General features: G+C 42.0%; 1 protein-coding gene across 12 annotated transcripts in view; it reads right to left on the reverse strand.

The window, feature by feature from the left end:
• Window positions 1–646: 646 nt before the first annotated feature.
• The window catches only part of LOC5577287, a 570,169-nt gene continuing 544,218 nt past the window's right edge, over window positions 647–26,597 (reverse strand). For 11 of the 12 annotated variants that reach the window (XM_021843494.1, XM_021843492.1, XM_021843491.1 and 8 more), the window contains 5 exons: window positions 24,574–25,521; window positions 24,164–24,328; window positions 23,492–24,101; window positions 23,197–23,400; window positions 647–5,377 (listed from right to left, as the gene is read on the reverse strand). In XM_021843494.1, the coding sequence (XP_021699186.1) occupies window positions 5,253–5,377; window positions 23,197–23,400; window positions 23,492–24,101; window positions 24,164–24,328; window positions 24,574–25,521 (2,052 nt within the window). In that variant the 3' untranslated portion in view covers window positions 647–5,252. The remainder of the gene's footprint in view (window positions 5,378–23,196; window positions 23,401–23,491; window positions 24,102–24,163; window positions 24,329–24,573; window positions 25,522–26,597) is intronic. The other variant, XM_021843495.1, reaches the window with a different exon arrangement.

The following is a 26,597-nucleotide window of genomic DNA, read 5'->3' on the forward strand; positions in this document are numbered from 1 at the left end:
ATATTCGCAAAACCAAGGGTGTTGTACAAAGTACAACGCGCGACTACTCGCGTTACAAAAATTCGCGCGACGACCCAAAAGGTTAAGAAATTCATTTGAGAAGTCCTGCAGAAACTACTTAAAGAATCAGTTGAGAATCTTTCGAAAAAAAAAAATCCTGCCAAATTCCCTGGAGGATTTGTTGCCCGGAAAATGTATCCTAAAGTCTCTTATTTTCAGTTATTCATAGGAGGATTTCAATAAAACCCTTGGAAAGCTTTTAGCTTTTGGCAGAATCATTGGAGAGACGAGCCCTTGAAGGTTTTAGAATAATTTATAAATGAAGGAATTCTTTGAGTGGATTTTCGGTAAATTCACTAGTTTTTACAAAAACTAGGTTTTGAAAAAAAAGGTTTTGGAGAATCCATGTAGTATTTTTAGAAAAAATCCCTGTTGAAATTCTAAGAAAAATACTTCTTATGTAGACCGCTGGGAGTGGGACGAGACATGTTAGTAATAGAAAGTGGTTTGTTTGTGATTAATTTCGCTTCACATGAGTATTACAGTATGACACTCTACATGCCAGGCTTTTGAAGCTTTTTCGTACACTTTGAAAACATGAATACCTATTGGTCGGTTTGTGATATACAAGACAAAAATCTACCAGTTTAGATTTTTCTTAAGTTTTATTAAAAAAATGTACAATTTGGTTATCTTTTCCACTTTTCATCCCGCACAATCTGCCGCAAATATTTTGCGCCAGTTTTTCCTGCATGTATTCATGTAATTCAATCCGGTATATTTGTTTTTACTCTCCAATTGTTGGACTTTGTATTGTTTTAGTTTTATTTATTTTTTGTTTTGTCGCATTGTTTAACCGTTTTCGCAAATTAATTTAAGGTTGACGCTTCGCATTGATTATATCTTACTAGTGTATTGTTTGCTTTGTATATTTCCCCTATCAGTGCATGAGTATATTCTACAGTTTATGTTGCATTCGTTCCCATTATGTTTTGGTTCGCTGGACTTTGTTTTGGAAGATTTTAAATAATGAACTGAATTGCACCGCGTAAGAAGATTCGCTTGGCGGCGACATTAAGTCAGGGAAATGATCCTAGGAGAATCGGTAGTATGAGAAAAAATCGCGGGGAGAAGATAATCGAGACGGTTCCTGGTATACTTAAAGTACGTTTTTGTTGTTCACGACAATCGATAAATTGTATTACGCTCTACATAATGAATTGAAAGAGTAATGCTGTACAATATGTGTTTAAGCTGTCATAGTTTAAATAATTGATGAAATAATAAATTTCGTACAAGCTATGAATATGTACGATTTGGCTCCAAAACTTAATTTAGACTTCCAATATCTAACGGATGGCGCTCTTATGGTCAAACGTATGCTTGCTAACTTAGTTACACTTAAATAAACCCAATGGAAACTGTCAAACTTTTAAAGCATTCATTCAGTTGAAGACAGTAATGTACAATGAAACGATTTTTTTTTAAATAACCATCGAAACATTGATAGTTGCGTTCGCTTTGTCCGATAAATGGCGATGCGATATAGTTTTACAAACACTATTTGTTTTGCTAAGTTTTTGTTAGACAATCGTTGTTCATCAGAGTGGATTGCTATATTCTCGTCAAGTCGTTTGAAACCAACGTGCTCGGATGTTTTCAAAGATTTTACTGACTAATCGTTTGGCTCTGGTTTCAAGGAGTTCTCAATGTCGCGTTCTGTTTCCCGGTTGGAAGTTGTAATCAAATGCATCAAGGTTTGGATAAAATCAGATTACCTACATTTGTTCTCCTTCTTACTTTCTTGCTCCTCTGTTGTTATGGCAGTTATGTGTATGCGAGTTTCGAAATTTGTTATAAAATTGATATTTTCCGCTTCTGTTTTGAAAAACTGAGATCATAGACTCATTTATGGTTTGGGATGTAGATGGGTACAGGAATACCATTGTAAGATAGGCTTGCATTTCCCTTAGAAATTTGTTTATTTTTACTATTGTTTCCTTGAAGATGTGCGCACCAAAAGGGCTGAAATCAGAAAAAATCCTACCAATTTGTAAAATGTTCGCCATTTTCAGTATCTATGGCAATACAGCATTTCTCAACCTGCGAGTTAACTTCTGTGAGTATTTTAGAGTCAACTATTGCATAATTACTTACTCCGTAATTTTAAACACTGCTCAACGCTTTAAAAAAAATATCCAAAATTAATAGGTTTTTTTTTCAGTGAATTTCATAACTCAGTGTTTATTGACCGTTGTCATCGAGAAAATTCAAAAACGAAGCCTTCAGACATATCTAATTGTAATTTTGTTGCTGTAGAGGATTTAAGTTCATGTATCAGACATAAAATGATTGAATCTATGAGTTGAGAAACGCTGTTTGAGGAAAAGCTTCTACATAACTAATGCCATTTTTATGCAATAAACTGGAGTCAAAAGTACGGTATCGTATCTAAAGGTAAATGCGCCTCTTTTTCAGCCCAAAAGCTGTTGTTTCCAAAACTTCTTGATCAATGGTTCTTAAGTCTGGTCTATCGGGCTTCTCGCCTACTTTGTGTTCCCTGGATCTGAGTTCCGTTCAGAAAAAGAAATCCGTTAGAATTTCAATGGTTTTCATTATCGCTGGATACATTTAATTTAGTTATATATTTGCAACTAATTGATCGTTTTGTAATTTATGAAATTACAATAATCACACTTTTTACTGCCACTGTTGCACAACATTTATGAAGATTCATCCTATTATTAGAAATAGTGTTACGCTTGCATATATCTATGACGCACCATTGATGAGCGGACGAAATTCTTGACGTTTTATAGTGGTTTATTTTTGTTATTTATTATTATTATTTTTTTGCTTTTCATCACCTTAATTTGTCATTAAACAGCCTACTTTCCTGCACTGAGTTATGCAGTTTCATAACGCAACATTTTTTCACTACACAACTGTTTAGAGTCGCATAATGAATCATTACACAACAATTTTAAGAAATAGTAAAGTAATGGTGAATGCATCTCGTATTAATAATAATTTAGCACGAGTCGTAAATTTATTCAACGAACTACTGTATTGTATTTTTTTATCGTGATAGGCTGTTTTCATCATGTTAATCCATTGTGAAGCGGCCTGCTTTCGTACACCGAATTATATGTATCGCAAGAGTTCATTACACAGTTGATATCAGTTACGTAATGAGATTTATTTCTCAACTCTAGTTCATTACGTAACTCATTTGCGTTGCATACGACCTTTAAACATTTAAAAGATTGCAAGAATGTTTAGTACAAAACTCAATATATTTTTTTAAATCCTCAAGAAGCGTTTTACGAAACTGCAAAGTACCTAATAGTTTACGCAAGATTACGACGTCGTAATTACAACGAGTGCTGTAGGAATGATTCATTGTGCAAATCAAACGAGTTACGTAATGAAAATAAAGAGTCAAGCAAAGATTCGTACGACACAGTATAATTCTGTGTAGGAAAGTAGGCCGTTTTTAGACAGATTAATGTTATGAGAAAACCCTATTAGTCGATTACGATATGAAAAAAAAAAAAAAAATAATAGTGCGCAACTCGGTGCAGTGCTCAATTTTTACAGCACTCATTATCTCGTCCTATAAAATCCTATAAATGCACCTGGTCGCGTAATAGTAGTTTACGCAACAAGTTGAAGAATGATTATCCATTATCCAACGAGCATACCCAATGAACATTTTTGCTGAATAAGAGCTGAAAAAATCACTCTTGCGCTTATATCAGCTCAATAAACTATTGTTCAGCTACTCATGTTACTTGGGTAGCTGAGTTGAACAATTACGACGAGTGCTGTAAAAATCGAGTTCTGGAGTTTTTTTTTTGCAATTTCGTAGAAGAGCACATAAGGTTATCAGAAATCATCACGAAATGCATTCAGCTTAAAATTTCTGCAAATTGTTGTGTTTCATCACTCACCTCAAAATAGTTGCGTAATGGTCATCACGCAACTGATTTCAGTGTTAAACAAATTTCAGTTGCGTAATGACTAATGCGATACTTCACAATTCAATGAAGGAAAGTAAGCAGATCAATGACAGATTGGCGTGATGAAAAACAGCCTATTACGATTAGAAATTGTAAAAAACTACTATCAGTAATTTATTATCCTAAAAGGTTTTTTTTTTCATCATGCCAATCTGTCAAGGAACAGCCTACTTTTCCACATTGAATTGATACATACGTAATAAACCAGGTAACTCATTTGGGTTGCATAATGATTAATTTTGCTATTTCATCACGCAACTGATTTTTTGATACTTTGGATAAAGTACGACTTGTGTGCATTGTTCATTGGCATCAGATTAATGTTAATTCATTTTTTCCAAATTTGTAGAACACTGGACTAGAAAAAAAAACAACGGCTTCATAATAATTATTCCCAACAAAACATCAAATATTTCGTCTGCTCATCAATTTTAAGCGTGATTTCGTTAAACGTACACTATTTATCTATACTTTTTTTTCCACCAAAAGCCAATTGTTTTCGAGAACCGAACTGAAATTCTTTACATTTTCGTCTATCATCATAAGCTCTTGAACAGGCAGCTGCACTGCTTCTGAGGGGGTATAACTTCCTAAAAAAAATTGATTGTGCGTGGTTCTCTCGCTGTGTTCCGTACCGCAAAAGATAGGGCGAGAGAGGGGAAAGACGATATCTTCAGTAAAAAAATCACGTTTATTAAAACTTAATTCGAGTAATCGAGCCGGGCAAAACAAACGGATTTACAATTCGTTTCTGAACCTAAACACAAAACTTATCGGCTAAAGCTAGTTTTTGTGTGCTCATTTTTTGTTTGTATCCTTCATGCAAAGATCAATTTCAAATCTTAATTACCATTAGATGACTATAAATTGATTCACTTTTCTTTACAAAAATATGAAACTTCTGCCTCATTCCTTCCTTGCTAAAAAATCGAATCCCTATCGAAAGACTTAACTCTCGTCAGATAAAATAAAACATTTCGGGACCCTTCCTGTTTTCTTCCTACACGAATGATAACTCATCAAATCGGATCTCATCATTTGAGTGATCGTACGCCTCTAGGAGGCGCTCATTTTGCTCCATCGTAGTGCTCATCCTGTCTAGCTTCGTGCCGGTGGCGGTCTTCGTTCTCCATTGCTGTTGCTGGTGTTGTTGTTGTTGTTGAAACTATTGTTGCTGGAGATGGACGTTGTGGTGCTAGCAGTGCTGGTGGCACTACGATTGGCTCGCTTCTAAGGGGACACATACGGCGGGGGCCTTCGGTAGGACGGTGTTACAGGGGACTTGCCTCGCGATTCGCGACCACCCATGACCACGGCCGGCGGTGGCACGTACTCGTCGACATCTTCGTTCTCACCTAGGGTAGGAGGGAATAGGGAATGAAGATAATAGGAATGATTAGTTCTTCTAATTGATACATATTTAAAAAAAGCGTAGAATTTAAGGATTTAACGGAGCTAGTTGTACAATGTTTCTGGCAGTTGGGTGCTAGTTTTCTGTGATATCTCGTGAGTGTGATGCTTCCATGCCGAGAAAAGCCCCTCTCTGAGAGGATAGGCCGCCGATGTACTGGTGGTGCGAACCAATTGCAAATCTTCGAGCGATCTGCCTTCGGGTTAGACGAAGATTGCAATACGCACGCACAGAAGCACGAGAAGGTGCAGCATTCAGAGAGGCAAAGTTAGCTCTCAAAAAGGAAATAAAGAGTCGAAAACGGGCATGCTTTGATTGTCTATGCCAAAGTGCCAACTCGAGTCCGTGGGGTGACGCCTACAGAGTGGTAATGGCCTGGGAGGGAGAAACCAATACAAAATTTCTCTACGTCACAGTGAGCCGAGATTTTGCTGTCACGAACTGTCACTATGAGCCCGGATCTTAAACAATGGACAAACATGATAAAAGCGCGTAATTAGCCTAAGCACATTTTTGCATTTCATCAAAAGTAGCAAAAATCGAGTTAGAATCAATTCATGCACATTCAAAAGTAACGACACGAGAACACCGTTTATTCTAATGGAATGTGACGTATTGGAATGAGGCTCTTTTTACTATTTTCTTTAAAACTGAAAATTAAACGCATAGAAAACTGTGGCCCTTTTTCAATGTTTGTCCAGAAAGATTGAAGGTACACAACAAATGAAAACTAGCGATTTTCACTAAGCCTGCCTTGATTGTCGTTGGCAAACTGGAGTTATCTTGCAGTTTGGAAAATAATTGTATCCAATTTCGTGTGTAGTATCGGTGCCTCCCTCCCAGGTAATGGCTAAGACCAGAGGTGCCATAGATTCCGAGCTGCTGCGATCGATAATCGATGTACTCTTCCCGCATTACCCCATTAGCCCCTTGTCTCAGCGCCGTAAGCGGCAGATGAAGGAGAAGAAGTGGCGAGGGTGACGAACGAAGAGCTGGCAGAAGTCGTGAAATCATTCGCGTCGAATAAGGCACCGGGACCCGATGGTATCCCGAATGTCGCCTTAAAAGCAGCAATGAATGCGGATCCGGACATGTTCAGAACATTCAGACATTCTACCCCCTTAGTAGGGTCGGGTGACACTGGCCCGACACGGCGAGTGGGCAAATGACGCAGGCTGTCCCCGTCCCGTAAAACGACGGCAGGTCTTAGAGTACGTTCTGTCGTAACGCTGTTCCGGCCGGTATCTGCCAAATTTCTCAATATGCAAGCCATTATCTCCAAACTTGCCAAGGTACAACTTATCGTTCTAACATTTACCAACAGACTGATTTCTTCGTCTCAGGGTAGTGACTACGAACCCTAGACGGCACGGCGCGACGCTTCGGTACCGATCGAAGCGCTCGTAGACCACTGGCTCTCACGTGAAGTAGTCACACATTCTCTTTCTTTTCCCACTCTCGCTAGACGCATTCACATTGCATTGCGTCGTTGCGCGAACCATCCGAAGCCGAACGACCTCCACCGAAGTATTTGACTTCACCGAACACAATCGCACCCCCGAAGTCATAATCGAACGATCCTGCTGCAGAGACAGAATACCATCATCATTTGACGTGGCATCGTTTTCTGCTTCCTTATTTTTATAGCAGATATCGGATTAACAACCGACACGCTAAACATTTGCGAGACATATATGATCATTTTATTTCATGCATATTTATAATGGAACCTATATCTACTACAATATTCCCCTCCTCTACTCTCTTCGATATTTTTTTTCGACAGAATATGTTTGTATATCTCCTTAGAATTTGCGTGGTAATTTATTTAAAGAGAGCGTGGCCATTATGATACCATTCGCTTTTTGGTTGAGCATGCTTGCCAGAGGAAAGTTTTTCTAAAGTTTCTTTTTCAAATCCGCATGGATTTAGTAAAAATACGAAGTCAAGTCGTTCGGTCAAGTCCAAATCCAATCCAATTCAAAGTCAAAATCCGTCCAAATTGAATCCTTTTCAATTTAATTCCAAATCCATTCTGAATCCAGTTCAAATTCAATAAAAATGCCATACAATTTCAACCCAAGTCCAATCCAAATATAATCCAAATCCAAATTTAATCCAAATTCAATCCAATTAAAATCCAAATCCAATCCCAGTTCAATCAAATCCAATCCAAATCCAAATCCAATCCAAATTCAATCCAAATTCAATCCAAATCCAATCCAAATCCAATCCAAATTCAATCCAAATCCAATCCAAATCCAATCTAAATCCAATCCAAATCCAATCCAAATCCAATCCAAATCCAATCCAAATCCAATCCATATCCAATCCAAATCCAATCCAAATCCAATCCAAATCCAAATCCAATCCAAATCCAATCCAAATCCAATCCAAATCCAATCCAAATCCAATCCAAATCCAATCCAATTCAAATCCAATCCAAGTCCAATCCAAATCCAATCCAAATCCAATCAAAATTCAAAACTATTCCAATCCAAATCCAATCCAAATCCAATCCAAATCCAATCCAAATCCAATCCAAATCCAATCCAAATCCAATCCAAATCCAATCCAAATCCAATCCAAATCCAATCCAAATCCAATCCAAATCCAATCCAAATCCAATCCAAATCCAATCCTAATCCAATTCAAATCCAGAATTATTCCAAATCCAATACAAATTTAATCCAAATCCAATTCAAATCCAATCTAATCCAACATTTTTAAAATCAAATCCAAATTAAATCCAAATCCAATCCAAATCCAATCCAATCCAAAATTACTCCAAATCCAAATTTGATCCAAATCCAATTCAATTAAAATCCAAATCTAATCAAAATCCAATCCAAGTCCAATCCAAATCCAATTCAAATCCAATCCAAATCAAATCAAAATCCAATTCACATCCAGAATTATTTCAAATCCAATACTAATTTAATCCAAATCCAATCCAAATCCAATCCAAATCAAATCCAATCCAAATCCAATCCAAATACAATCTAAATCTAATCCAAATCCAATCCAAAACTATTCCAAATCCAATCCAATTAAAATCCAAATCCAATCCATTTCAAATCCAAATCCAATCCAAATCTAATCAAAATAAAATACCAATCGAATTCAAATGAAATCTAAATTCTATCCATTCATCCTTGAAGATTTCTCAATCCAGCATGTATAAAAAATTCATTTATTTTACCATGGAGTCCTCTCGCTCCGTTTCGTTTTTCGAATATAGCTATTTTATTTTTCTCGGAGACCTCTCTCTCCAGCATTTTCATTCTATTTTTTTTTTCGGTGGAGACCTCTCGCTCCAGCATTTTCATTTTTTTTTTTTTTTTTTTTTTGCTTCCGGTGGAGACCTCTCGCTCCATTTATGCTTCAAGGAGTCCTCTCGCTCCCGTATCTCTATTTAAAACATTTTTTTCATCCTTCACAGTACTTTGTCCTCTTTAGGCAAATTGATTTGATCTCACATACCTTTTCTTTTATTCCATTCTCATCGTATACCAGTTCCATCTGAAATCACCCGAGCAATTTTTAATCCACGTGGCTTGGCCGCCATTTTAATAACCACTGCATTCCGTTTTCAGTTCATCTCTTTTTTTTTTAAGGTCACTTTATCATTTTAATTATTACACCAATTATCGCTTCAATACTTACGGGAGCGTACACTACGCCATTGTCGTAACGCTGTTCCGGCCGGTATCTGCCAAATTTCTCAATATGCAAGCCATTATCTCCAAACTTGCCAAGGTACAACTTATCGTTCTAACATTTACCAACAGACTGATTTCTTCGTCTCAGGGTAGTGACTACGAACCCTAGACGGCACGGCGCGACGCTTCGGTACCGATCGAAGCGCTCGTAGACCACTGGCTCTCACGTGAAGTAGTCACACATTCTCTTTCTTTTCCCACTCTCGCTAGACGCATTCACATTGCATTGCGTCGTTGCGCGAACCATCCGAAGCCGAACGACCTCCACCGAAGTATTTGACTTCACCGAACACAATCGCACCCCCGAAGTCATAATCGAACGATCCTGCTGCAGAGACAGAATACCATCATCATTTGACGTGGCATCGTTTTCTGCTTCCTTATTTTTATAGCAGATATCGGATTAACAACCGACACGCTAAACATTTGCGAGACATATATGATCATTTTATTTCATGCATATTTATAATGGAACCTATATCTACTACACGTTCTAAATCCGTTGCCTGGTTATTCCAACTGGGCGGGAGTGGGCTCAGATGCTGACTTGCGCCGATCCGGCTCTGAACATAGTACCCCATAAAGGGCTATAGCAACCTTAGGCCTTCCTGTTTGCATATAAAACCATGGGATCATAAAGGTGACTATTCCAGCAAGGATGGATAGCGGTTCTTAGGGGGACCCATAAGAGATGATCAACCAAAATAAACAACTGGCGGAATATGAAGGAGAGGCTCCTCCGGAAATCTAGGGGGTTGGTGTCAGGCCCTGCAAGCCAGCCGTAAAAAAATCAAGCAACGAATAATCAACGAGAGAATACGAACCGGGACAATCGGCGAAGACCACAGCGACGTAAAGGGACTAGCGATTGGAAGCTCGGTACGTGGAACTGTAAATCTCTCAACTTCATCGGGAGCACACGCATACTCGCCGACGTGCTGAAGGACCGTGGATTCGGCATCGTAGCGTTGCAGGAAGTGTGTTGGAAGGGATCAATGGTGCGAACGTTTAGAGGTAACCATACCATCTACCAGAGCTGCGGCAATACACATGAGCTGGGAACAGCTTTTATAGTGATGGGTGATATGCAGAGGCGCGTGATCGGGTGGTGGCCGATCAATGAGAGAATGTGCAAGTTGAGGATCAAAGGCCGGTTCTTCAACTTCAGCATAATAAACGTGCACAGCCCTCACTCCGGAAGCACTGATGATGATAAAGACGCTTTTTACGCGCAGCTTGAACGCGAGTACGACAGTTGCCCAAGCCACGACGTCAAAATCATCATAGGAGATCTAAACGCTCAGGTTGGCCAGGAGGAGGAATTCAGACCGACGATTGGAAAGTTCAGCGCCCACCGGCTGACGAACGAAAACGGCCTACGACTAATTGATTTTGCCGCCTCCAAGAATATGGCCATTCGTAGCACCTACTTCCAGCACAGCCTTCCGTACCGATACACCTGGAGATCACCACAACAGACAGAATCGCAAATCGACCACGTTCTGATTGATGGTCGGCACTTCTCCGACATTATCGACGTCAGGACCTATCGTGGCGCTAACATCGACTCTGACCACTATCTGGTGATGGTCAAACTGCGCCCAAAACTCTCCGTCGTTAACAACGTACGGTACCGACGGCCGCCCCGGTATGACCTAGAGCGGCTCAAGCAACCGGATGTCGCAGCGGCATACGCGCAGCAACTCGAGGCTGCATTACCGGAAGAGGGTGAGCTGGACGAAGCCCCTCTTGAGGACTGCTGGAGAACAGTAAAAGCAGCCATCAACGATGCAGCTGAGAGCAACGTCGGGTACGTGGGACGGAGTCGACGGAACGATTGGTTCGACGAGGAGTGCCAGGAGGTTTTGAAGGAGAAGAATGCAGCGCGGGCGGTCATGCTGCAGCAAGGGACCCGGCAGAACGTGGAACGCTATGAACAGAAACGGCAACAGCAGACCCGCCTCTTTCGGGAGAAAAAACGCCGCCTGGAGGAGACGGAGTGCGAGGAGATGGAACAGCTGTGCCGGTCTCAGGAAACGCGTAGGTTCTATCAGAAACTCAACGCATCCCGCAACGGCTTCGTGCCGCGAGCCGAGATGTGCAGGGATAAGGATGGGAGCATTCTGACGGACGAGCGTGAGGTGATCGAAAGGTGGAAGCAGCACTTCGACGAGCACCTGAATGGTGCTGAGAGCACAGGCAATGAAGGACGGGACAACGGAGGAAATGCCTTCGTCAGTACTGCGGAAGATGGAAACCAACCAGCCCCCACTTTGAGGGAGGTTAAGGATGCCATTCACCAGCTCAAGAACAATAAAGCTGCTGGTAAGGATGGTATCGGAGCTGAACTCATAAAGATGGGTCCGGAAAGGCTGGCCATTTGTCTGCACCGGCTGATAGGCACAATCTGGGAAACAGAACAGCTACCGGAGGAGTGGAAGGAAGGGGTAATCTGCCCCATCTACAAGAAAGGCGACAAGTTAGACTGTGAGAACTTTCGAGCGATCACCATTCTAAATGCGGCCTACAAAGTATTATCCCAGATCATCTTCCGTCGTCTGTCACCCGTAGTAAACGAGTTCGTGGGAAGTTATCAAGCCGGCTTCGTTGACGGCCGATCGACAACGGACCAGATCTTTACTGTACGGCAAATCCTCCAAAAATGTCGTGAATACCAGGTCCCAACGCATCACCTTTTCATCGATTTCAAAGCGGCATATGACAGTATCGACCGCGTAGAGCTATGGAAAATCATGGACGAGAACAGCTTTCCCGGGAAGCTCACGAGACTGATAAGAGCGACGATGGAAGGTGTGCAAAATTGTGTGAAGGTTGCAGGCGAACACTCCAGTTCGTTTGAATCCCACCGGGGACTACGACAAGGTGATGGACTTTCGTGCCTGTTGTTCAATATTGCGCTAGAAGGTGTTATGCGGAGAGCCGGGCTTAACAGCCGGGGTACGATTTTTACGAGATCCAGTCAATTTGTTTGCTTCGCGGATGATATGGACATCGTCGGCCGAACATTTGAAAAGGTGGCAGACCTGTACACCCGCCTGAAACGCGAGGCAGCAAAAGTTGGACTGGTGGTGAATGCGGCCAAGACAAAGTACATGCTAGCTGGTGGGACCGAGCGCGACAGGGCTCGTCTAGGTAGCAGTGTTACGATAGACGGGGATACGTTCGAGGTGGTCGACGAGTTCGTCTACCTTGGATCCTTGCTGACGGCTGACAATAACGTTAGCCGTGAAATACGGAGGCGCATCATCAGTGGAAGTCGGGCCTACTATGGCCTCCAGAAGAAGCTGCGGTCAAAAAAGATTCACGCCCGCACCAAATGTACCATGTACAAAACGCTCATAAGGCCGGTAGTCCTCTACGGGCATGAAACGTGGACGATGCTCGAGGAGGACCTGCAAGCACTTGGAGTCTTCGAACGTCGGGTGCTTAGGACGATCTTCGGCGGTGTGCAGGAGAACGGTGTGTGGCGGCGAAGGATGAACCACGAGCTCGCCCAACTCTACGGCGAACCCAGTATCCAGAAGGTGGCCAAAGCTGGAAGAATACGATGGGCAGGGCATGTTGCAAGAATGCCGGACAGCAACCCTGCAAAGATGGTGTTCGCTTCGGATCCGGTTGGTACAAGAAGGCGTGGAGCGCAGCGAGCTAGGTGGGCGGATCAAGTGCGTATCGATTTGGCGAGCGTGGGGCAGAACCGAGGATGGAGAGATGCGGCCGCGAACCGAGTATTGTGGCGTGAAATTGTTGATTCAGTGTTATCTGTGTAGATGTTAACTAAATAAATGAAAATGAATGCTTCTGGACCCATCAGTAACCGGCTAAGGTTCCCGCCAAGAAAGAAGGCGACCAACATCAACTTAAGTGAGAACAGTGTGGGCAAAAGTGTGTGTATATATATATACCACCGATCGATAGAACTGAAATATCCGCCGAACAATATGGTCTAATCCACCGGTGTAATAAATTCACTCGGTCGAAGAATTTTGACACTTGAGCGGGGCACGCTCCCGTATGAACCCCACGTGATCTGGACCCGCTCTAGTGTCAAAATTCTTCGACCGAGTCAGTTTAGTACACCAGTGGATAAGACCATAGTTAACAGGTCGAGGCGACAAATTTTTGCCTGTCTAGTGTTAGTAGTGACCAACGCTACAACATCTAGCCGTTCACAACCAGGACGTTAGGCAACGATTTGTCGCTTCGATTGTGTTGTTCATATATGGCCCTCTGTTAGTTTTCAATCACAGAGAACAGACGTTCATCTTAAATTGTCAGCGTGTGTAAATCTTTGTACTGGTCATTTCAAAGTATGTCGTTATGCTCCTGTTACGCTGCGCTGTCATCAGAATATAGGAGCATCCATTTTGCCGCTTTTTACGCTTTGGCGCTAGTGTCACCATCAAAAATTACCACTTGTCGCTAGCGTTGCCTAGTGTGCCAATGTATGTTGACGTTCACTAGTGCCATCATGTGGTCGAAACGAGTTTGTATGTCGCGCTGTCTGCGTTGGCGGCGCTGATGATTGACTCGAACCTTTACACATGATGTTGATGGAATTTTGTTCGAGCCTCCATGTCTGTTCTCTGTGTTTCAACTTCTATTCATTTCTCTCGTCGCTTGCTTGCGATTCTATCCATCATATTCTTTCATTACTTTCCTTGCTCCCTTCCACTTTGAGTAGTATCGCTTTCACCGATAAAAGCCAATAAAAGCTCATAATGATAAAGTCATGCGGTAATGAAAAAGTCTAGATACTGTGACTGTGACTAATCGAGGCCATGGATCGCAATAGGGAGTACCTCCCGGTAGCTGGTAGCTGCTGAGCAACTTGATGTCATCATCGACTTTGTTAAGAGCAGAAGCAATATCAGCAAAGTCTTCAAAACATGTCTACTGAGCTTGAGCTTGAGCTTGAGCTTGATTGGTCGCCCGTGGATGCTACTCCAGTATCGCCAGATCAGCTGCACTTACACAAGGAACCAACCGAATGACTGCTTGGGACTAACAGGCATCCTCAGTGTATAAGTGCTGGTGATCTTCTATTTTTAGCGACAATGGTGCCTGCCACGTCAGAATGCAGACCAATGTGGGGAAGGGGGAGGAATTGATGATGCATTGAACTGGCTCCCACGTAGACCGTATATACCACTGCATCTACGCCAGTTCATGCGGGAATGTATGGATTGTGGGAAAGGCATGGCAGAGAGGTTTGCTTTTTTGTGGTTAGCAGACTGCCCATGTATCAGGCGTAAGGAAAGGCATGCGCGTGGAAGAATGGAAGCGTTAGGGAAACGGTTTCTTGTCCGTCTCTGGTTCTAGCGTTTGCTATGAACGGATAGTTTGAGTGTGATAGATTTAGAATGGAAGATAGAAGCAAGTGAAAGTTATACAACTACAAAGTACGAGGAAAGGGACGGGCCTGGGATTGAACCCATGACCTTCTGCTTATGAAGCAGAAGCGGTAGCCATCAGACCACCAACCCCGTCAAATCTTCAAAACATGTCTACTGAAATTGCGACAATCAGTCCTAGCTGCAAGGCAGGACTACAAGAAAACCAAGGCACAACTTGGCAAGGTAGAAGGCAAAAGGGACACTAAGTCGTGCCAGACTAAAGTGTTTTCCTTCACAGGTAACGCGAATATATCTGATGATATTATTCGATACGCGATGCGAAAGAGAGGACCTTCCAAGGATGAATACGTGGCGAAAAGACGTATGGTTGCTAAAGGAAAAGTAACTTACGCAGCCGTCCTCCAGAGTTAAAAAGCTGACATCAACCAAGCTCCGCAATCAAGAGGACATGGCAACAGTGGAGAGGCCAACACAAAGCCTAAGGCCAAGAAAGTCAAGCAAAAGGAGCCACGGGATAACCCAACCAAGTAGTGCATCTACGGAAACTACGGGCGCAAGGCAACAGCAACCCGTGGATACGAGTTGGAAATAAGAAAACACAGAGTAAACCGAAAACGGAGCCCAAGGAGAGTGCTAAACCGATAACAGCGAAACGTAGGAATTCAGGCGAGGCCCTCGTTATCGAAGCGAAATACGCTGAGGATCTAAAGGCGATGCGAAATACGCAGACGTTATTGCCATTGGGCGCAGTTGTGCGGAGCATAAGGCGGACTAGGATTGGTGAAATAATCCTTGTGTTTAAAGAAGGACGTCAAGGAAAAGGGTGAAGTCTATAAGCAACTGGCACAAGAAGTACTTGGCGACAAGGTTGATGTAAGTTCCCTTACTACTGAAGCGACTCTCCAGTGTTATAATCTGAATGAAGTCACCGATGCAGCGGAGGTCTCGGCTGCCCTCAAAGAGCAGTGTGACATCGATGTAGCCAGTAAGGCCATTCACCTTAGAAAGGGTCCGCAAGGCACCCAGGTGGCGGCGATCAGGCTGCCGGTCGCAGAGGCCAACAAAGCGAAGGACTTGGACATACTCAAGGTAGGTTGGTCGGTTTGCCGGCTGAGCATACAACAGCCTCCTGAAGTCGTGGAATTGCAATGGTCTCGACAGAAGTAAGATGTGCAGAAAATGCGGCACCGAAGGCCATGGGGCAAGCGATTGTAAGAAAATCGCTAAGTGCATAATAGGTGTCGACAGAGCAGACAACGGGGTATCGAAGCAGCCAAAACGGAAGTAAACCACTGTGATGGCAGCCCAGCAGCTGCTTTGGCAGTCAATCTCGGAAACCAAGATTGACATGGTGTTGCTATCGGACCCATACCGCATACCAGCCAACAACGGGAACTGGGTGGCGAAAAGGTCTCAACAGCTAGCAGCTATAGGGACGACAGGAGCATACCAAATTCAAGAAGCAGTCTCTATCTCACATGACGGTTTTGCGATAATCAATGGCGTATTCTATTGAGGAATGAAACGTGGTCGACAACATGATAGCCGAACTAGCTAATCGGCAGCCAGTAGTGATAGCTGGCGACTTTAATGCATGGGCAGTGGAGTGAGGTAGCCGCTGCACCAATCAAACAGGCCAGCTATTGTTGGAATCCCTGGCTGCATTAAATGTAGAGCTGGCAAATGTGGGTACAGTGAGTACCTTCCGCAGAAATGGTGCAGAATCGATTATTGACGTGACGTTTTGTACTCCTAACCTTTTAGGTACCATGAAATGGCGCGTTGATGATGATTATACTCATAGTGATCATCCATCGATTCGCTATAGTATAATATCAGGCGGGCGGAAGACAGCGCGATGTAACTCGACCCAATCCCGAGGTTGGAAAACAGCGCGCTTCGACGGCGAAGTATTCACTGAAGGCCTGAGACGTGAACGGAACACTCTGGACCTAAACGGAAAAAGAGATAGTTGCTGTGATATCATGAGCTTGTGATGCTTCCATGCCGAGAAAGGCTCGTCCTAGAGAGAACAGGCCGCCAGTGTACTGGTGGTGCGAATCAATTGCAAATCATCGAGCAATCTGCCTTCGGGTTAGACTAAGAATGCAACGCGCACGCACAGAAACACAAAGAGAAGAACGCAGCGCAGCATACAGAGAGTCAAAGTTAGCTCTCAAAAAGGAAATCAAGAGTCGAGAACGGGAATGCTTTGATAGTCTATTGGCATAAACTATCGAAGCATGCCCGTTTTCGACTCTGCCAACTTGAGTCCGTGGGGTGACGCCTACGGAGTGGTAAAGGCGCCACACAGTGCTTCGTCCCTTGGACAAAAGTCAAAAAATCAACTTTCATATTCAAAAGAATCAAGTAGACCATGATGTTGACATATATTTTGAGCGTGTAATACAGATACTAGAAAGTCCGTGCGCTTATCAAAACAAACCAAAACACCAGGTGTTGACAAGTTGTTTCATCGTTATATATAATTTATTGTTTTTGTGTCAATCCAATCCCTTTTTAATTCGCTTTATTCCCATACTAATCACATTTTCAAAGTGAAAGTCGTTAATGATCGTTTTGAAACAAGTAAGTAGGAGTCATTCCGTTCAATTTTCTGTGATATATTTTAAAAATTGTAGAAAAAGATGCTTCTGAACAATAAGCTCTTTAATACAGAAGAAAATTAAAACTCCTATCTTCTTCTAGCCCATACAAAAAAGTACCTCAAAGTACCTTTCTGAAATCCACTTTAAAATAAAATTTGAAGTATTTTTCAAATTCTGAAAGTGATTCCAGCTGCATATGTTTGCCGATTGTATGCTTTGCTGCCACAATCATCAATAAAGATTTGTTCAAGTAATGGTATTCTGCCAATCCACGTATTCGAAAAAATCATGTTGTGGATTTCATGTACGGTTGTTATAGCACCGATTCTTTCTCCCAGATATTTGAAAACAAGTTAAAAACGTTTAGCAAATTTTATTGCTACAAAATACACCAAAAATGGGGTAAATATACAGTGAGAGGCAAAATAAAGTGCCCACCTTACCAGTTTTCGAATTTCTCTCATTGATTTGGTTCAAATTAAAGTTAACACACCTAAATCTTTTGTGATATTTTATTTTTGATGTTCTTTTAAAGTTGCACTTACGAAATTTTGATAAAAAAAAGAATTTTACTTAAAGAAAAAGAAAATCAATTTGTATTGAAAAAAAAGTAGTGACAAAAATAAGTGCCCACTTCCTTCTTGGCCCCAGAAAAGATGATTTAAGAAAAATAAAAAGCAATTTAATAGTTAATGTGTCCTCCTTTGGCCTTAAGGACTTGCTGGAGGCTCTTCGGCATGCTTTTCACCAGGTTTTGTAGGTGTTGTGGATCTAGTTCTTCCCAGGCGCGCTCCAAGGCTTCAAAATAATTATTTTTGTTGGTAACACCAGTTTTTTCAACCCTGGCATCGAGAATCGCCCACAAATTCTCGATGGGGTTGAGGTCTGGGCTTTGTGGAGGCCATTCCAGCGGTTTAATCCGACAAGACCGGAAAAAAGACTTGGTCTTCTTTCCAGTATGCTTCGGGTCGTTGTTCTAGAGAAATATGAATTTCTCTTCAAGGCCCGTCTGGATCAGCGAAACCTCCAGATTTTCCAGCAAGATGTTAATGTAGGAATCTGCCATCATTATTCCGTCGATTTTCACGAGGTTTTCTACTCCACTCCATGAAAAACACCCCCAGACCATCACATTTCCTCCTCCATGCTTCACCGTTCCTTGGATGTGGTGCTCTGCATCACACACGAGCCCGCCGCTCTCGGTTAGACAGCTCGAGCTTCAGGAGCGCCACATCCAAGGAACGGTGACGCATGGAAGTGTGATGTGATGAAATGTGATGGTCTGGGGGTGTTTTTCATGGAGTGGAGTAGGAAGCGTCGTGAAAATCGACGGAATAATGACGGCAGATTCCTACATTAACATCTTGCTGGAAAATCTGGAGGTTTCGCTGATCCAGACGGGCCTTGAAGAGAAATTCATATTTCTCTAGAACAACGACCCGAAGCATACTGGAAAGAAGACCAAGTCTTTCTTCCGGTCTTGTCGGATTAAACCGCTGGAATGGCCTCCACAAAGCCCAGACCTCAACCCCATCGAGAATTTGTGGGCGATTCTCGATGCTAGGGTTGAAAAAACTGGTGTTACCAACAAAAATAATTATTTTGAAGCCTTGGAGCGCGCCTGGGAAGAACTAGATCCACAACACCTACAAAACCTGGTGAAAAGCATGCCGAAGAGCCTCCAGCAAGTCCTTAAGGCCAAAGGAGGACACATTAACTATTAAATTGCTTTTTATTTTTCTTAAATCATCTTTTCTGGGGCCAAGAAGGAAGTGGGCACTTATTTTTGTCACTACTTTTTTTTCAATACAAATTGATTTTCTTTTTCTTTAAGTAAAATTCTTTTTTTAATCAAAATTTCGTAAGTGCAACTTTAAAAGAACATCAAAAATAAAATATCACAAAAGATTTAGGTGTGTTAACTTTAATTTGAACCAAATCAATGAGAGAAATTCGAAAACTGGTAAGGTGGGCACTTTATTTTGCCTCTCACTGTAGAAGATCACACGATATTTTTGTGAAGCAAAACTCCGACTGATTAGCAAAGCCAGTTTTGCTTCCGCGCCAACAGAAAATTGGCGATGCAGAGTTTTCCTATTCGGCTGTAAAGGCTGGCATTGGAAGGCCTTTCATACCGTTCAATGAATGTTCAAGAAAAACCTATATATATCTTATCAACAATAAAGAACCTGAAGAGCTCGCGTTCGTAGCCTATGTATCAAATTGTTTCTAATAATCATCAAACAGAAAACCACGACATTTCAACTATCTTTGTAGAAAAGAAGATAATGATTCGATTGATATGTTTTTGGATGATTAATAGCTGGTAGATGAATTGTATTGCTAATATAAATAAATTTTATATAACCTTTTTTATTGGGTTTGATTTTAGTCGTTGGAATAATCCGTGCTTTAATATGTTTATAAAAATTTGGTTGTTGAGACACTTTTACATTTACGCATACCACATACATCGTTTATGCAAACATCTCAAGTACGTTTTCATGCGTTTTTATTTTAAACATTTATTTAAAATCGAGCACTGTTCTATGGTGTCAAATGTAAAACGTGACGTATAAGCCACTTATGCCATTACTGATGTAATATGTGTCATTCATGCCAATAATGAGATTTTTTGTGTATAACGACTTTCTCCTCAACTTCGTAGGGAAAAACCGCATTAAACATCCAGTTCTGACTTTTGTCCCCAAGTGCCATACGTTCGAAGCACTGTGCGCCATAGCGCCCCAAGAGAAGTCCCCGAGTTGCTGCGATCGATAATTGATGTACTCTTCCCGCGCCGTATGCGGCAGATGAAGGAGAAGATGTGGCGAGGGTGACGAACGAAAAGCTGGCAGAAGTTGTGAAATAATTCGCGTCAACGAATTAAATTTGTTTTACCAAATTAGGATGATAGTGTTGTCAAATAACACAGAACACCTAGATATAAGAAATGAATGTAATGTTTAGAATGGTACTAATAAAGAAATTAAAAAAAAAAAAAAAAAATTCGCGTCAACCAAGGCACCGGACCCGATGGTATCTCGAATTGCCTTGAAAGGGGCAGTGAACGCGGATCCTAACATGTTCAGAACCACGATGCAACGCTGCATTGATCAAGGAATCTTCCCGGATGTATGGAAGCGACACAAATTAGAGCTACTACCAAAAGATACGACGGGCAAGTTATTGGAAAGGTTGATTCTCAACAGGCTAGTACCGTATACGGAGAGTGCGGACGGCCTGTCCAACAATCAGTTTGGATCCAGGAAATGTAAATCTACTCTGGACGCTACCCAGTCAGTCGTTCAGCCAGCTGAGGTGGCAATCGAGCATAAAAGGAACGGCATCCGTAATTGCGCGATTATCACTCTGGATGTGAAGAATGCATTCAACAGCGCAAGCTGCCCCAAGTAACCACGAAGCTATAAATGCATACTTTATGTTTGCTCTATAGTGTGCTATCAGATTTTGTTTTAAAGTGACATAACCTTTAAGAGCTTTATAAAGCATAATTAAAGTGGGAAAGGGCCCCACAACAACCAAATTAATACAATACTTGGTAAAGCAGTTTTAATGCACAAGCCCTACTAAAGCATTTATGTTTGTATATTTAGGGTTCATGATGTATATTAGCTTAAAATAATGTATGTTTATGGCTTGCGTTAAAAATAAACAAAACAATGAATCCATTGACTACCTTTTCAATGGTTTTCTTTACCAGCTTAATGACTTTTTTTTTTGTTGGAATCAGGATTTGAACCCACAACAAGGATGATGGTGTGCTGGATGCCTGGCACGTTGGTGTCCTGTGCTAAAGCTGCTGATGTAATAAGGTAGGATAAAAGTTCCTTATAAACGAAGCCACTGTGTGTGTTAACATTACTATTCGCCCAGTTATTGCGAATAGAAAGAATTCTCTTCGGCGATTGATTTCCTTTCCTCACCAAATGAAACATCAATAGAAAGAATTTGATCACCATTCTTTCTCGTAGAGGAAATAACAGAATTTAACCCACAAAACAAAGCCCTAGCGCATTAAAAAGATTTCAGGGAAGAGAAATTGATCGACATTTCTTTTCGCTCCTTATGAGTAAAAGAGTCTTATAGATAAAATACAACAATTCTGATTGAATACATATATCCTTAGATCATGAAATGGGGGTTCGAGATGAAAGAAAGTCATTTCATTATTCTTCCATATCCCACAAAACGTAATGAGCGAGTGCGAACGTGCTCGATCGTCTTACTTATTTATTACAGATTCAAGTGCGTTTAATGAGGTTATGCAATCTTGTATGAAAGCATAGCTGTATGTTCACTCTAAACGCTTAGCATAATGCTATATTAAAATAATGCTACAAACCATTTACAATGTTAATCAAATGCATCATTGCTTGACAGTTATTGAATAAATGCATGATAACATTATTAATGCAAAAAATGTTGACTTTCGACCAAATTAATGCAATAATATAATGCTTGTGGTTACTTGGGTGGGAAGTGATAGCCCATGCACTTCACCGCCTCAAGGCACCGGTGCAGTTGTGTAAGCTTCTAGAAAGCTAATTTGATGGTAGGATACTACTGTATGACACAGAGGAGGGGCAGAAAAGCGTTCGAATTACCGCGAGAGTACCTTATGGTTTCTGTGCCCGATGTTATGGAATGCGATGTACGATGACGTACTGAGGCTTTTCCTTTCGACGGGTGTTAAGATTGTTGGCTTCGCCGACGCCATCACTCTAGTGATCTATGGCGAATTGATGTAGAAAGTAGAGCTGACTGCAGTGCACTCTATCTCCATAGTTGAGGAATGGATGAAGTCTAGGAAACTAGGACTCGCCCATCACAAGACTGATCAACAATCGCCAGTTCGAGCAACGGGCGATTATCTCGGTAGGTGATTGCACCATAGAGTCCAAGCGATCCCTTAGGCATCTGGGGGTAATGATCTGTGGCAAGCTCAGCTTCGAAAACAATGATGATGATGTCTAACAGCTCTGCTGTAATTGCCAGTAAATGCAAGCTCCTGGCAAGCGTGGCGCTATCTAGACTGATTAATGGAGGACCAATCTGGTCAAAAACCCTTAGAACGAGCAGAAATCTAAAGCGGTTGGAAAGCACGTATAGGATCATGTGCTAAAGAGTCGCAAGTGCAAACCGAACGTTTTCTAAAGAGGCCATCCCAAACAACCAAAAGTTTGGATAAGAGGGCATGTTCTGGCTTAATCAGCTCACAGTTTACATAAAGTGCGTTTAAGTTGCCTTTAAACCTTCAAGTAAGAATTGTTTTGAACTTTTTAGTTGTTGACAAGTTCACGAGTTACTCTATCGAGAATCAAGTTCGTTTAATATCCGTAGTGTTCTCTTATTCAGCGCAAAAGTTTCACTGAAACTAGGTTTCTACTAAAAGTAATCTATGGGGTTCACTGCTTAAGTACAATCCGAACCATTGGTTGCTTGGGCTGTGCATCATTGCCGGAATAACGCCCGTCGGGCTCATCATCAAGGAAAATGTTTAATGATTCAATCATAGAGGTATCAGAGAAGTCCGCAACGTATGTAAAGAGCCAGCGCTTACAGGTTGGCAGCAGGAATGGAATAACTCCAAAAAAGGTATGCGGACCCATCGGCTAATATCAAACGAGTCAGATTGGTATAAATGAAACCATGTGGAAGTGAACTTCTACCTGACGTTTCTGTCAGGACATGGTTGCTATAGACTGTACTTGCACATGTTAGGGCACACAGAGTCTCCAATTGTGCTAGTGTGGATGAAACAGTGGGGCATGTCGTATTCGAGTGACCACGCTCAATTGTTGTTAGAGACCGCATGTTCACTATATGCGGAGGATCTACACGTCCCCGGACGATATATATAATCCAAAAAAGGGCGCAAAGTTCTGTATGCAGTGATTACGGATCGATGTTCGTTCCTGTAACAACGTTTAAGTCAGCTAGGGGAAGTGCTTGAAATTCGCATTCGCAATATTCATTGTAAATATGAAATGGTCGCCCTTTGAATAGAAATAAAACAAACCTTCAGCTACTTACCGTCATTGTTGGTGCTGCTGTACGACGGTGGCAGCAGCGGTGGTTTCTCGTCCTTCAGAATTACCGGTGATTTGTTGCCGATCTCTGGTTTCTCATCCAGCTCGTCCTGGAATATCACCGGAATGCCCTTGGAGCGGAACGATTTCCGTTCCTCGTCGGTACCTTGATTGGATTGGGATGCGATAGGTTGGAAATTGATATATTCTTCGATTATTGGATAATGAATTAGCCTTTCACCAATTGGGGTTAGTAGGGTTTAGAATTTGGAGCGTGGGTTAGAGCTTGATCGACTTACCAAGTTCCATCTTGCCAGTGAGCCGTCGCCTGTACAGGATACAGGCAATAATGAAGGCGATGAGCAGCATCGCTAGGATTATCACAGCCGGCAGCACAACGGTGAGCAGATAGTCATCCTTGGCGATTGGTGGCGGAACGGCCTTCTCTGGCTCGTTCGTCACATGGATGGGAGTATCGAACCCTTGGCAGGTGCCCATCGGTATCATACTCATGTTGACGAGGTTGAACTCTTGGCCGAGAATGTCTCGAACCTTGGTGCGGACAGTTCCATCCTGGTAGAGCAGCATATTGCGAAGGGCTTCAATTTCTTCATCCGGACAGCGTTGATGCTGACGGTACAGCGTAGTGTTGAAGAAGGTCACTTGAACTTGGTCCACGTGGCGCATTGGGTGAATCTTACGAATTTGAATATAGTTTGTATTGGAGTCGCCAAATACCATGGCCAGCCGTTCGATGAACCTTCTTTGGGATTGGGCGGTACTGAATTGCTCCAGCGTGGTATCCAACGTAAGCTCGAACAAGACACTGTAATCACGTTTGTAGTGGGGTTGGTGGACTACCACAACCAGAGCATCGGTAGCCGTCAAACCTTCACGGTCTTCGGCAATCTGCGTGGAAAGTGAAAAGGTTTAGTTATATGCTGTGTATAGCTTACAGTCAAGATACGTACCAGTAGATATTCTTTGTGGCCAACATCCTGAGTTTGAGGAACACCGAAAAACTCCTGATTCTTTGAATCAAACTGCAACCAATGATGTTGATCTAGCGGATTTCGTTCGGTGGTCAGCAGTTTCAGCTTCAGATCATTTTCATCTTCTGGGTCGTAGAATGAATCCTATTCAAAAATTATAATTCATATTTCCGTTATTTTTCAGTAAATGGCAAATGGTTTATGGACAGAAGGCCGAAAGACAAAGCGTCGAAAGGACAAAAGCCCGAAAGGCAAAATGTGGAAGGGACAAAAAGTCGAAAATTATTTACTTATTGGTAGTTTTTTTTCGAAAAAAGATTTTCGACCTTTTGTCCCTTCTTTTTTGTTCTTCGACCTTTTGTCATAGATTCATGGCAAATTATACTTACAGCTGGTACTTTGTAAACCAGTAGATGACCAACTGTCGCGTTGACTCGATCAACCTGGTTTCTCGTCGTGGGAGCAAAGTTCTTTGTGACAATGCTCTGTGTTGGTTTCACCTTCGGAATTACGGATTTCATGCACTGTCCGATTTGTTGTCCCTGTACTGACTTGACCATGATATCCGGGTTCAATACATCATTTAGGACTTTTTCGGTCAGTTGAGCGACTAATTCGTCAAGCATCTCTTCGGGACAGCGATCCTTCGGCAAAGTTTCGTTAGTGTACACAAAAGTAGCAAGGTTTGGATCCTGGATGCTGTTTCGAACTTCGCGGACAACTACGTTTGAAACGGATGCATCTCCTAGCACTTTGGTGATACCTCTGATAATCTCAATCTGCCAGTCAACGTTCCTGGCAAACTTTCGCTGCAATTTAAGCGCTAGGCTAATTTCGTGGTTCACACTACGGTGCGATTTGTGCTGCTGGACGGAGATGTCTACGGTTTCATTAACCGATTTATCACCGGAATCAGTAGCCTGCAAGATGTAGTGCCATTTAGAAACATCCTTCTCCAAGGGAAGGCCATAGATTTCCCGCGTCTCGGCGTTGAACTGGATCCAGGAGTTGTTCTTGAGTGGATTGCCGTGGCTGTCGAACAGCTCCAGTCGCAGATTGTTACCATCCTCGGTGTCTTGGAACGTGTCCAGCGGAACCGTTAGACTGAATACCTTGCCGGCAATGATGGCCTGCTTTTGAATGCGGTTCCGGATGATGGGATACATGTTGGTAGGTTCGTCCAGTTCCGTCGTCGCTACGGTGGTTGAGGTGGTCGTAGGAGCTGGCGTTGTCGTTGTAGTGGTGGTCGTAGAAGTGGTCGCAGTGGTCGTTGTGCTCGTGGTAGATGGGACGGTAGTTGTTGACGGGGTTGTCGTCGGCTGTTCCGTTGTCGTGGACTAGAAAAAATGTGCTCGCTGTTAGGATTCCGGTGATTGATGATTTATATGGAATTTTTTGATTTAGCGATGAGTTGACTGTAATTTGTAGAGGTTTTCCTTACACTAGAAAAGTCTATCTTGTGAAAGAAAATACAAAAAAGTTTGTATGTGAAAATTGCGAAGGTAAGTCCAACTTTTGGGATAGCCCTTCACACAAATGAATTATGAAGTCTCGTACTAAGCTGATGAGCAAGAACGTTGATTGTGTCCGTAATTCCGTAGGAAGAATATAAAAACAACATTCTTTGATTAACGATCGCTTGACCAATCGCCGAGTAAATTATGATCATACTCATCAGTTCGTCAATTTTGTGAATTAGAATTGTGCTACCTATGTTTGTGTTGATGCAAGTACACATAATGTCACTTCTTCACGAACTGAAAATCCAAATGCACTTGGCCGATTCATTGCCGAAACGACGTTGAACAAACAACTGGGGATTCTAAGCGATGGCCCCTCTACTCGTATCGATCCGGCAACAGGTAACACTTCAGCAATCGAGGTGTCCATCTGCTATGAAAGTTTAGCGCAAAGGTTCACCTGGGGTACCTTTTCGGACACACAGAATAGCGTCTACTTTCCGATAATGGTGACCATACCCGGATGGTCCATTTCTCGAACATCACGACAGAAGTGGCTGTACGACTAGGGCGATTGAAAATTGAAAATGTTTGAACATCTAATCTCCCATATCTTTCTTACTATGTATCCTTACAATAAAAATAGTGTTCTGTGAAATTTTCAGCTTTCTACGTGGTGATTTAAAGGTGGCCCAAACACGATGTAGGTTTATATGGAAATTACTATGGAGAAAATTTGAAAAATGTTTCAAACACTTTAGTACTGCACAGTAAGTACAAACTTATCATCCCATAGAGTAAACTTAATATTCAAGTCTTAATAAAGGATGTTGCTGAAGAAACAAATCTCTTTTGTTTGGGATTTTTGTAGATGTTTTTTTCCGTGAAGCTGAAAATTTCACAGAACTCTATTTTTATGGTAAGGATGGTAGGAACTTTATAAGTTTTGAACA

The sequence above is a fragment of the Aedes aegypti genome, chromosome 2 (genome assembly GCF_002204515.2).
Source record: "Aedes aegypti strain LVP_AGWG chromosome 2, AaegL5.0 Primary Assembly, whole genome shotgun sequence".
Classification (NCBI taxonomy): domain Eukaryota; kingdom Metazoa; phylum Arthropoda; class Insecta; order Diptera; family Culicidae; genus Aedes; species Aedes aegypti.